This window comes from Pteronotus mesoamericanus, unplaced genomic scaffold, assembly GCF_021234165.1.
Source record: "Pteronotus mesoamericanus isolate MK-2021 breed Mesoamerican mustached bat unplaced genomic scaffold, CSHL_Meso_final contig_291, whole genome shotgun sequence".
NCBI lineage: Eukaryota > Metazoa > Chordata > Mammalia > Chiroptera > Mormoopidae > Pteronotus > Pteronotus mesoamericanus.
In genome coordinates, this window is record NW_026555124.1 from 8,598,821 (window position 1) to 8,612,850 (window position 14,030).

General features: G+C 36.2%; 1 protein-coding gene across 6 annotated transcripts in view; it reads left to right on the plus strand.

Moving 5' to 3' along the window:
- The window catches only part of NRXN1 (neurexin 1), a 1,065,318-nt gene that overhangs the window by 472,438 nt on the left and 578,850 nt on the right, over positions 1–14,030 (plus strand). For 4 of the 6 annotated variants that reach the window (XM_054575454.1, XM_054575455.1, XM_054575456.1 and 1 more), the window contains 2 exons: positions 6,299–6,502; positions 9,051–9,077. In XM_054575454.1, coding sequence (XP_054431429.1) covers positions 6,299–6,502; positions 9,051–9,077 — 231 coding nt within the window. The remainder of the gene's footprint in view (positions 1–6,298; positions 6,503–9,050; positions 9,078–14,030) is intronic. The other 2 variants (XM_054575458.1, XM_054575464.1) reach the window with 1 other exon arrangement.

Sequence of the window (14,030 nt, forward strand, 5' to 3'; positions counted from 1 at the left end):
TGCTCTGCTGAAGTAAACTGTCTGCAAGCTGAGCAGCCACACCTGACATGTTACTGAGGAGTCCTTAATGATTTTCAAGGGACCCGATTCTGGGAAAACAGTTCTTTAAGTATGTTTCAGGCATAAATAATATTTGGATCTTTTGTATCCTCTAGGGTATGAGCCTAAGATGTATAATAAACAATAACTGTTCTCTCTTTTGCCCAGTTTTTCAATTTCAGAATACTAGAAAGTAAAGAAGGCATGAGTTAGATATAGTTATGGCATCTGGTGCTAATATCTATACCCTGCCCCCTGAAAAAGTAGCATTTGAAGTAAGCTAAACTGGAAGTGGCAACTTCCCTGACACAATTGCATGGGATTTAGGCGAGCCTGCTCATTTTACTTCGGTCAACTGACCCAAGTTTGACATTTGAAAAGTAAGCTCAGGCCTCATCACAGACATTTCATTTACATATTTGATATGAAGCCTTTGTGCGTCTGTTAAAGCTCTGAGCAGGTACCTCCATTTCCTTCTCTATTGGGAAGAAAAGCGACATGTTTTTCTTCTTTTCCCCTCCCATTAGAAGGAGAAGAGCAAGAGTTAAAGGAAGAGTGAAGGGTGATAGCTGTCACAGTTCATCTGCAGACCAGACTAAAGGAAGAAATAGCAGAAAAATAGGTCTAAGCATGTCCTTCTATCGACCTAAGAGTTTCAGATAAATGCTTTGGTCTCTACACCCACTGCCACGCATTTTCAACAGTGGAACCAAAAATCTATATGAAAAAATACTGATGAGTTTTTCCATTGTCCTCTCACATTCTACATAACATTGTTCTTTGAGCCATTAACCTCAAAGTAGCCAACATCTATTTTTCAGCCTTGCATATTTAGTCTTTCCCCCCCCTTATTTCAACAATAGTTTAACTCATTTCAGCTAATACTTTCTAAAGAAAAAGTGGTAATTTTCTAGAACCCAAAGTTGAAATGTGACTGATTCTTACTCTTCATTAGGAGGTTTATTTTACTATTAATATGTAAATTAATAAAAATAACTTAATAATCTAATAATAATTTCAAATTACCTACCAAAAATACTATCTCTGTTCTGTTATAGAATTAGATAGACCAATAGATGAGTAGGTATTTTAATCACATAGATTCATGCATTCCCCTAGTACCTAATTGCCATTGTTGTGAATTGTCATTAGAGGTAAACTATTTCTGTGCAGTTTTCATTTGTAAGGTGTATAGTCTCTGTAAGTTTCCTCTTCTCATGTTTCCTTCTAATCGGTTTGTTTGCGTAGTTTGGTTTTGGTTTTTAGAAATTGCCAAAAGGGGCCAATGATAACAACAAAGCGACAAAGCTCACAAGATGTATTACAGCTAGGTATAATGTAAGTTAAGCAGAGCTGTATGATTTAAGGTTTTGTTTTAATTTTAATCACTCAGAGAGCTCTCGGATGCTCTGATGCTTCCCACTCAAGTGTAGCTGGAGAAGGATATAACTGAACTGTCGCATGAATTACAAAAGCCTTCAGTTAAACATGCATGGTGTACCACCCTGTGGCAGTGTTCTGCTACTACATACAGCAGAAATAAAAATAGAAGTTGTGGAGCTTCCGGAGCCCGAATGAGGGAAGGGGAATACTTATACATAGAGCAATAATTAGAAGGAGGGCAGCAAGCGTATGCAGATTTGCAGATGAGAATTTAATAGCAAACTTCATCCCTGGGATTTGCCATATATTTTTATCTGACAAGTGGCTGGAAATTTCTTCAGATTTGTTTGTCTCCAGGTTGGTTGCATGTTGAGAAGGAAATGGTCATTTTAGTGTGTTTTTTATTTCTGGACTACCCAGCATATTGTGAGAAGTCTTTGCTTTTCAGAATTAATTTCCTTGCTCATATTATGGCATCTCCTGAGAACAGGGTGATGGGGGATGCCTGCCATGCTCAGTAGCACAAAATTTGGCTCCCATCCAGTCCCCAGCTAGGCCCTAGTTCAGTCAACACAAGATCATGCCCAACCTTCGGGGTTTCCAATTCAAAAGAAAGGGATTTTCTCTAGGCAATCTCTAATCACATAAGACTGTTGACCAAGTAAGAGTTGACTGACAGCTCTTGAAGTTAAAAAAAAATAATTAAAGGCCCTTAGAAAGTTTCTATTTTATTATTATTAAGCAATAATGATAATTTATAAAGATAATTATTCAAAGTAATTAAAAAACGTGTTCAAGTCCATGGACAACACAGCATGGGGAATGAAGCTGCAGTCTCATTCTACGAAATCTTCATTTTGCATTAAGTAAGCAAAGGAGTTTGTAAGAAAGAAGAGAGTATCTGCTGACTCAGGAAAATAGTATTTTATTTCATGTGTATTGATTCCATCAGGAAGAATACTATATAAGTACTGTTCAATCGAATATAAGGTCAATGCAGTACCTTCCCTCCTGCTTCATTTTTAATAAAACTCAGAATTTGTAGAGACTTGCTCATATAAAGATTGTTCTTGGTTATGAGTCTATGGTATAATTAGGGGTCTACTTTATACTTGTTTGTTAAAACTCTAACAGATGGAGGGACAGATGTCAGAGCAATATAATTTGGCTCCCTGTCTGATTTTCATCGTTGATCACAATATGTGACTGCCTTTCGGCAAAGCTGAGCACAGGTGTACACTTTAGGCTGCAAGAAGGAACGACAGAGAAGAGCAAATTTATCAAGCTTAATGACAAGGGAGAAGGAGAGAGAGGAGACAGAGCTGAAACTTTTTCTCCCCCACTGGGAAGTATTGCGTTGGAATTAGCCTTTTAAAGAACATTTTTGTGTTCTAAATGATAAAAAATGTCACCACTGTTATAAAAGATGCTGCCAAATAACATAACCTTCAAACGTCAGAATGTTGTTTACCATTTATTTGGTGACTCTAGACTACAACCTTGTGCATTTTCCATTTCTTGTCTAATTAAAAATTAACTCTACTGATGAGTAATAATTTAGGCATTTATTTGTTGTTTATCAGTAAGTTATTTTCACATTGAGAATTTTTTAAAATGGCACTTGGGGGCCCGCAAGTTTTATTATTTTTCTGTTATTTCATTCCTGCAGCTTTTTGGAAAATGCTAAAGGCCAATGATCCTAATTATTTTTCTACTCTGGATAGTATTTCCTGCTTTATGATCTATTGTCAGACCTCTATATTTCTAAAAGGATGCCCCCCCCTACTTAGCTTTTAATCAAATTAAGCTACATTTTATAGAAGAATATGAGATCATTTAAAAATATAATTATTGAATAATAGAGACTGGATTTACATATTAAATACATTTGAGAAAACTGAAAAATATTTTAATACTTTTATCTACATAGTAACTGAACAATTGGCAATGGCTTTTAAACTTTCATTTCATATATTGTTTTATAGATAGGGACAATGATTGGCTCTATTTCAGGATAAGGAGTCGTAAAGATCAAACTTCTTTAAAAATTATACTAGAAACATTTTTTTTTAGTGTTAACTGCAACTTTGCAGTTCATGTTTTAATATTTCTTGAGCAACTGTTACTAGATTTTCTGCATTAAATTCTGTCTTTTGATATTGTATCCATTTGGGAAACTTCTTACCTAATTGGAAAATGTAGAAGCACTATATTTTAAGAAGGTTATATTTTATTTTCCCAGTATTTAAGTCAGTGCCTAGCCATGGGACCCCTATTTTTAGTAAACAGACCCCTCTCCTAATCTATTTTATGCAGCACATTCTGGACTTCAAAGTATACTTTAGTAAATATTTTGTTCATATTCATTACCAAAATTAGATTCCACTTACGATAGGCAAAATAAATATTATTTCTTTTTTAAAGGTTTTATTTATTTATTTTTAGAGAAAGGAAGGAGAGAGAGAGAGGGAGAGAAACATCAATGTGTGGTGGCATCTCACACGCCCCCTGCTGGGGACCGGCCTGCAACCCAGGCACGTGCCCTACACTGGAAATCAGACTGGTGACCCTTTGGTTCACAGGCCTGTGCTCAGTCCACCGGGTCACAGCCGCTAGGGCTAAATACTTTACTTCTTTAGTGAGCATATATGTAAGCTTGATAACCCAACTCAAGGAAGTTCTTTCATATATCTTCAGTACTGAGTGCAATCATTAATCCAATGAATCTTTACTGAGACTCTACTCTGTGCCTGGCACCGTGGAGGCGCTCAGGTGCTGACAGAACAGTGAGTGGGAGAGTCGAACTTCTGCCCTCATGACACTTCAACAGTTACATTTTAAAAGGCAAAAGCAGATGATGTTATATAAACAAAAAAGAAATGTTAATTTAAAAAATTAAACAGTAATTAGATATAGACTAACTGGAGGGGACTGAAGGGTGCTTACAGAGTATCTCTCTGATGTAACGTTTGACCAGAGACCTAAATGTTGAGGGAATGGGCCATATAAAGATCTGGATTGAAACCTTCTAAGACAGAGTGCAAATGCTTGAGAGCTGAAGGCAGTGTGGCTGGGGTTTGCTAAATGAGGTGGGGTGGTGGTGCTAAAAGCTGAGGTCAGAGAGACAGACCGGGGCCAGGTCACAGCAAAAGGTTAAAAAAAGGAGTACAGATTTCATTCTAATTGTGCTGGAAATCTATTGGTGGAGGGTGCAGGAAGGTGGAGGATTGTTTAAGCAATAAAGTGACAGAACCTTATTTACTTCTTTAAAATTTTAGCTTGGCTGCTCTGTGTAGGGACAAAGTGTGGAAGTAGGGAGACTGTTAAGGAAGCTTTTATAGTGGTCGAGATGAGAGACTGGAGCAGAGCCTGAGGTGCTTTAGTGGTGGTGAGGGGAAGAAGCCATCGATTCAGGAAATGGATGGGAATTAGTGCCTTTAAGAATTGCAGATTTGCAAATAGATTGGATGTGGCAGAGAGGGTAAGAGAGAAATGAGAAAGGTGAAGGTCTGAAGGGTTGTTATCATTTACAGAGATGGAGAACTTTAGAGAAAAAAACATGATGAGTTTGTTCATTTTGTGTGGGTGTGGGGAGTAAATAAAGAATTCAGTGAGGTTCCTATGATATTCAGTTTGGAGATGTTCAATAAGCAATGCGTGAGTGACTGGTGGTGGAGCTCAAGAGCGAAATCAGGGCTGTTAATAAATATTAGGGGGAGTGAGCCTGTGCGTTAAGAGAGATCCTCTGAATCATGAGGTAGACAGAGAAGAGTGCAGGCAGAGATGACCCACAGTGCTCGTTGGTTCTGGAGGTGCGTTCCTTCTCATGGCTTTCCTCGCTGTTTGAAAAATAAACTTGCAAAAAACAAAACTTCAGAAATGCAGTCTTTATAATAAACACAGTCGCATTTGTGAAGTTAATTGCTGTGTCACGTACATAGGCAGGATAATGAGAATTTCCTAGTTTATTTTAAATCGAGGTAGTTTTTTCTTTTATTAAATGGTATCCTGAGGTATGAGAACCAATGAGAAGGCAGCATGACTCATACTTGTTTTGCAGTGTTCTACCACCATATGGTGTTTAACATTCTGGGGTGCTGACGATTTCTTAAAGCAGTCAGTTTGTGATTAACAGTTTTTGCTATTTACTTTTTTATGTGTTTCATACTGTATCAAGAAACTTCCCTATTAAAGTAATCCACATTACTTTTAGATTCACAAACACACACAAGCTCTTCAATCCCACCCTGTTCTTATGCAGTATAACCAAGGTACATAGTAACTGACATTTTGGTAACAGTTTAGTATTTTCAGCGTACCAGGGGTTGTGCTTACAGATATTTTTAACTGCTAATTAATTGTTCTTGGAATCATGGACTTGTAAGGTGAACAAAGGCCTTAAAGATCCTCTTGTAGCAGATGAGATCCTCTCAGAGCCAAGACTGATTTTACAGAGCTGGTCAGTGGCCTAGCCACATCTTATGTAAACAGGCATTAAATAGTTGCTAGTGCTTCAAACCAGATTCACACTGTGGATACACAAAAGAATCAATCTCTGTTCTTGAGAAGAGACACATACCTAAACATTTATAATCCATCATGATCAGTGCTGTATAGGTAGAAAGTGCTATGGGAAGCAAAAGGAAAAGTGTAGCCATATCTTCTTCTGGACTTGAGCAGATACTTCACAGAGGAAGTTCTCCCTACTCTGTCTTCCCTTTCCAGCTTAAAAGAAATTGCTCATTTCTGAAGAAGGTGAGCTGAGCTTGTAGTCTTGTGTTCTAACTGGAAGACTTTAGTAGGTCACGCTTTCCCTTTTCATGGTATAAATGAACTAATCTGACCAAGAATGTTCATATCCATTTCTCATCTCTAGAGGCGACAGTTTTGAGCTATGATGGGAGCATGTTTATGAAAATCCAGCTCCCCGTGGTTATGCACACAGAGGCTGAGGATGTGTCCTTACGGTTTCGATCCCAGCGTGCATATGGCATTCTCATGGCAACCACCTCGAGAGACTCGGCAGACACCCTCCGCCTGGAGTTGGACGCAGGGCGTGTGAAACTGACGGTCAACCTAGGTAACAATGCACCTTCCCCCATTGAACTAACACTCTTCACTTTTTGTTTAGTTCTGCCTGCAAACATTTATCAAGTAGCCTGTTTGCTATGGAAAGTTAAAAAAAAAAACACACTTAATGGTCTCATTTCCATCATTTAAATTAATTTAGGTTTTTGGGGCATCCTTTTATTGTTTTTTGTTGTTGTTTTTGTTCGTGTAACATAATTTACTGTTTTGTGATTTCTGCCACCGAGGGTTCTTAAAAGGGAAGCTATATGTATCAATCAGTTTAATTGAAAATATAAATTATTAGGCTTCAATATGCCTCAAACCGAATTCCCCATTGTCATATTTACTGATATTCTGATTGGCTATAAACAGTATCCTTGCAGATACATTTACTGAGATAACATGTGCACCAAATATCAAATTTCTACTTTGTGATCTAAATCAACAGTTTTTCTTTATTCCTTGGGCTTCTCCTTTCAAAAATTGCCTTGGTGGTGCCTCATCTTTTCTGTTTGGAAATACTGTGTGGTGATACTTTGCTATCAACAGCAATCCACAACCCTTCAATGCCCAAAGTCTGCGGCCCTCAGCAAACAGCCACGAGAACACTAAAAACACAGGCTCTTCTACAGAAAAATAATGCTTTCCTGCTTAGTTAGAAATTAAGAAAGAATCACTACAGTAAAACCTCAACGACCTACATGAAACATGGGGGAAGGGCAGGCTGATTATGAAAATGTCTGCATTGTAGAATTAACCAAAATTAAGCAGTTTTGTCTTCAATTGCATTTAAAAACACAAATTAATGGCTGAAAAAATTCTCTTAAGGGAAGGTCTTACTAGCTTGATTTTCATAGCAGGATAAGAATTGTCCATAATTAGCACATTGTTTCATGCAAGTTGTATCATCAATTTATAGTAAAGTACTTGGACTTGGTTTTTTCCCTAATCTTGGCCTTTCACAACTTGTTTATTTGTTTTGTTTTGTTTTGTTTTTTTCAAGTGATCTGTGCTCATACTGAATGGTTTTAATAATCTGCCCAATAAATTTCAATATCACCATTAACTCCAAGAGGAGTACAAATTAATGAGGTTTTACTGTATTTCCTGGAAGTGAGAAACACACACAAAAATTAATAAGTAGAAAAAACAAATAAACAGAGAAAATTTTGAAACTATTTTAGAAAAAAAGAGTAGTAAAATGTGATGAGGTAAGGCATTTGTAGAAAGCTCACCTACATTTTCTAATTGTGCTGGGCAGAATGGTAGCTCATAAAATATAAAGGTATTTCATGGATAGCTTATTGCATACAATTACATCCTCTTAATATTTGTTAAATTAAGTTAACGATAAGAGTGTTTTTTTAAGGTTACCTAACGTACAGCACTTGTTTACTGTTCTGTTAGAGTTCCCTCTAGTGACAGTGATAGGTTACTACAGCCAATCAAAACTGCCTAATTTCAGTAGGGGGCTGCTAGCCGAAGCATAAACACTCATGGGAATTGTACAACAGCAAAGCATTCTGTGGAAAGAGTTGTGTAGGTGCTGGTCCTTGGCTGTTTGCAACCACTTTTCTGATGCGGTTGACGACACATGACAAACTCAGCTATATGGAAACAGAATCTAGGTTTATATTTATTTATGTTCCCCAAAGGCATTAAATACTACAACCGAAAGCAACAAATATTTATCTAAACATAAAATAAACATAAAACATCCCACATAGTCCTTTAAATATGACCCTTCTAATCACAGCCTGTGTTATTTATTTCATTCTGTTCTTAGAGAATCTGCTTTTATATAAGAAGCAAGTATAAGAAAAGGAAAATCAAAAGCAGTGTTAACCATGACATTTACTGCATAGAGATAACATTGTTAGCCTGGAAGAGAGGCATAGACGTGTGTTCTGAAGAATGACACTACTCCTTACCCACTAGAATTTCTAAAAGAAACATAGCAGTGTTTCTTTCCTCCTCCAATTAAGATAAGGCATGGAATCGAGCCACCATTGGGCTGTTACCTATTTGCCCACACAAAACCAAACAAAACATTAGGGTGAGGTGAGAATAATTTCAACTTGCTCTCCATTGACCACCACGATTCTAAAGGATTCTTTCTGTTGGCCTTTGTGGGATCTTAGATTTTGGAGGTCCAAGATGTCTGAGCCTAGCTGAGCTTGCAACTGTACCCCATTGTGACGGAGCACTTTTTAATTATGGTGAAAACAATGATATGTTCTTTCACAGATGGGGAGAAAGTTGCAGTCAGTCTAAGCCAAGCATCTTTGACAGTTAACAATTCTTTATTTCACTTAGATTTGTCACCATGTAGCTTTGTTTGAACTGGCCATTTTTAAAAATCTTATATTGTTGTTTCCAATGGTGAAGTTTTATAACAATGAATCTGGGTTCTAGAGCTATGTAAAGAATAAATGATATGGAGTGGCCATATTTGCATGTGTCTGTCCCCGGAAGGGTGGACTGTGATTTTATTGGATGTCTGCAGCTATTACCTTGAAGGATAAATTTTCATTTTTCATCTATTCTTCCCCATCTAGATTGTATCAGGATTAACTGTAATTCCAGTAAGTGCCTATTCAAAATTTTTAAAATGTTATTTCTCCATTATGATGTAAGATAGTCAAGAGAAAAAAAGAGAGAGAGAAACGTGTTTATAAAACTCATGAATTCACTTTTGAAGTATACCAGTCCATCATCTGGGTTGTAAAAATTCATTTTGAAATCTATCTAGTTGAAGATTTAACCACTACAGTTCCTACCTCTAACTGTCAAAGAGGTGACCAATATTTTTTAAGATGAGGTACAAATGCCTCCATGGACCTTTGGGTAAGGGAAATAGCATTTATATTTTGCCAGATCTTGGCCTCCTATAGTTCTTTTCATGACCAAATTTGGAGAACATACTGTGACTCTTTTTTCCCTTTCCTTACAAGTAGCTTTTATCACTTAACTCAAATACATAAAAATGTGTAATTCCTTTAATTTTGAGAGTTAGTATTAAATCCTTTTAGATTCAATGAGCTTTACATAGAAAATGCATTTTTCCAAGATATATATATATACACACACACAGAAAATAACTTGTCTAAAGAAGTTTTTCTTGTTCAGTAAGAGTATTTACATGATGAATTTTTACATCCTAATCATATATTTGCAAAAATAACTAAAACCCTTCAAATCTGTGATATGCATGTCAAATAATGAGTCAGAAAAGATGCATGGACTGAGTTTTATTTGATTGTGGACTAGAGGACCTGAAAGGATATAAGGACTGTGATTTTATTTTGAGTTGTAGCCTTATCTTAAGAGTAAATGCATTTTATTTCTTTACATAAATATTTAGATTGTTCTTTTCCAGGTTTTGCTGACCACATTGAGGAATCTCCTCCAATGATAACAGAGTCGTTAACTCTTTCCATAAAATGGTTCTAACAAGTTTCTAAACTCTCCTTGTCATAATCAGTAAAAAAACAAATTTATATCCTTGGAAAATGCTGAATGTGAGTTTGTGGAGTCTACTCCCCAAACCACTTGCTGTGTTTTCAAGTGGCAGTAATCCATCCATCCTCTGAGGAAAAGATGGTGATCTTAAGTTTACAAATTGAGAAGCTTTATCTAATGAAATATATACTATTTCAAACACTGTGCTTCTTATAACTCGGATTTGTCTTTAAATATTTTAATATTCAGTTAAAAGTAGCAAAAAGTGTGTCTTTCTAATCATAGCAATAAAATGGTAACTGAACCATGACTTCAGAAAAATTAAATTGGTAAACTACCATGTAAAACATTAAAAATCATCTCAAACAGAATAGTTCCTAAAATAACCTGTCAAAACTCCCACACAAGTATCAGTAGGATTTTTCAAGTATACAACAACTCCTCTTAAAGCCCATCTCTCCTTCTCTTCCACACTTTCTGAAAAGGAACACAGACTTTGCAGACCATGATTGAGCTTGCCTTCAGCCCTGGGACACAAGAGGCAGGCAAAGTTGCAATTCACAAAATAGTTTCCAAGGCCAGGTTTGAGTCTTACACTAGCTATAGATATTCTTGATTCTTCCTGAGTCTCAGGAAACCCATGTGAGAAAAATATTTCTTCTTAGACTTCTTCATGCACTCTTACAATAAGCGTGAATTCTTAAATTTACAAAATCTAGCTATGTAAACTCTAGTATTTGATGGAAACTAACGCAATGAAATGAACTTCTGTGTTCTCCAGCTACATATATACATTTTTGAAATATATGTTTGTAATCTAACTACTAGACAACCATTTGGCTTATGAGAGTCTGATATTCAGCAGTCATTTTTTCTGACAATATTGCACAGAATAATATCTTCAGGAACAAAATTTTTTGCTGGTTAGTAGAATTCCCTCCTTTTGAGGAGCATGTGTTACATTTAAGTTACTTTAATTGAGCGAATGATTGTGAGCTTTTGGTGCGCACCTCGGATAGAACTGCAAATGCCTTAAGTTGACAGCAGCCCCTGGAAAGAACATTCAATGACCAGGTAACATTTTTATTTCCTTTATCTCTGCTCTATCTGGGAAATCATGGCAGATTTAGCAAGAACCCTAAGTCCTACCAGACATTCCTGTTATTACTCAACTCTGAGGAGCGGGAAGAATTTACATATCTAATGATGCAAATTGAACTCACAGTAGCTAAATAAGCAGAAGTTTCTGCCTGGAGTGCATTTTCTATCCCATAAAAATAAAAAATATATCTACTGCAGTACAACTTGTAGGTTAATAATTTATTACATTTCTGCCCTTTGAGTTAAGTGTGTATGAAACTGAGATGAATGTATGTTTTTTAAATCACAGCCATATACCGCCACCATCTCTAAAATTTATACCATACCTAAGATAACAACTATACTGTGAGATCAATATGAAGTACCTTAACTGATGTCTTCTAAGAATATTTCCAATGGAAATACAGAAACTATAATATAAAAGGTTATCTCGCACTGAAAATTAGTTTAAATGATTAAATTTTAATGAAAACCTTCCCAAATTTCTCTATGCTTGTTCCGAAATGCTCTTTTTCCTATAATGGTGCCTTCCTCCCTCATCTCCTCCGTACCGCCGCCAACCCCCCAGTTTACAGCAAATGCTACCTGATATGCAAAAGAAATGACATATGGTATCAGACGGTCCAATCTTTGCTATTGAAGAATAGGTAGTAGGTGAGGAAGAAAGGTCTAGCTGTATGCATTAGACCTGTGTGATGATAAGAGATGGCAGATATGTTTCTTTTTCAGCCCTTCCTATGTCAGAAGTTTAGATGCTGTGGACAGGCTGGGGCACAGCCTTTTGTTAAGATTCTTTTGAGAAAGGGTAGATTTGAATTCCAAAGACCATCTCTGTCAAATTCTTTGTTGCCAAGATTTCCCCCTTATAGGAAACACTGTCAAGGGTTTTTAAGTGGAGGGAGATAGCATGTTTCCATTTAAAAATCAAAAGCTTATTTTTATGTGTAGAGAAGCTGCTTTTTCTAAAAAGAACCATCTTTGTGAATAGTGGTCATGTCATTGTCAAAACGCACGCTTTGATCTTTCAGATTACAAACAGAAGGTCCCCGCACACAGTCCCAGGCCAATCTCAGTTCTTTGATGTCCATTAGCTTATATCACTGCTAAAATATATTTGTTATCTGCAAATTGGAATTAGATTGAGGTCAGTGTTTGCAGATTTGTGAACTACGAGGGGAGCAGAGAGATGTATTATCTAGGGTTCCCCATTCTCCTCTATAGAGGATAAGAATAAAAGGGCAGTCAGATTGCTCTTGCCTCCTTAATCAACTCCTTAATTATGATGTGGAAAACAACCATCATAAAGTAAACTTATATGGAAATTGCTAAAAGAACCATCATCTTTTAATGTATAAAATTTCTTTTCTGGACAGTGAGCGGTATATCAATAAAGGTAGATGGGAAAGGACCTTAAGTCACATTATTTTGACATAAAGAAGAAAAATTATTTGAATTAACAAAACAATACATGTTGTAGAGTATTTTGTATAAATCATTATTATAGAAATATATGGGGACACAAACTATTCATTAACAACGTATTACCAAGAAAACCCAGGTCACAGTGTATAAGTACTTTTATGACCAACACATGAATTATTTGCATGAAAAGGTGAATGTTTGACAGTCTTTTTCCTACTCCATAACATTAATTGCTTTCAGAAGTCTTTTAAAGGTTACAAAGAATGCAAAAGAAAATTTCTGCTCCTTGTAAAATTTTCTCAAATGCATTATTAATAGGGTCTTACTGGCCATTGGTCTTATTCGGCATTCATTCTGCCCACCAAAGTACACAGCCTGACGCCTTAGTCATTCGGAGCTGGTGCGACCATGACCATCTCAATTCAATGCCCAAAACTTCCTGACAATAAATCCAAACTTATGAGGCCATGTTTTTATAGTTTTTTTTTCTGAAAATCTGGTCTTTATCATGGTATATTGCATGTTTCAATAGTTCCATTTTTTCTCTCCCTTTTTCTAGTAACTTTTAAAATTGTTAGCGCTATAATCTTTGAAAGTTTAAATGCACTGAAAATTTGAAAACTAACCTTGCTCCTGTCAACTATAGGTGAGTCCTAATTATCATATAAATAATTACTTTACATATGTAGTGGATGCAAGGGAAGATTTAGTTTAGATAGTTTTTTTTTCTTTTTTGTTTTGTCTTTTCAAATCAGTGACATAATTTACAGGATGTGCTTACTGCCTGCAGGAAGGCTTGAAGCCACCTCTGCATCCGTATAAAAATGGGTTTTAATAAATTCATGATCTCTAATGCTTGTTTTCCTTGTTTGCATTATTTTTGTTTTCTTTATGCCTTTACATGTGTCTCTTTTTCTTCTCTCCTGCTCTTTCTTCCTACCAAGATTTACCCTTTCTACTTCTCCATTGCCAATGCTGTTTTCTCCTGTTCTCTTTTCTCTTATTTTTAAAAAAGAACAAAAACTCCCTGGAATTGAAACAATATTTTGCTTGGCAGATGTTCCAACTATTTTTGGCCTCTCACAGAAAATGGTTTATCTAAGATACAGAGACAATAAAATAGCGGATGGCATTAATGTGGACAGTATCAAGGGCTGCAGATTATCTCCTTTTATTTTGAATTCTGTGTTAAAGCATTGGAGGGAAAAGTACTTAACCTCATATTTAACTGGGATATAATGAAGAAATGCTCCCAGTAATATGTTATTGGAAAATGTACCATGATGGATGTCTAAAGTGGGTAATAATATCTTTGTATTATCATTTTATTACCAGGAAGAAAAGATCAACTGGATATTAGTTCTCACCAGTTTGTTATATAGCTAAAAATGGAAAGCAATAAAAGATTGCAAAAGGTCAACCAGTGGCACTTAAGCCATATTAGATTGCTGTGATCGGGCTGCCACTTGGCAGGCTGCTTAGAGAGAGATGAGGAAATTTCTGAGGGTTGACCCTTGTTAACATGAAGCAAATGTTCAGTTTAGAGCAGCGGC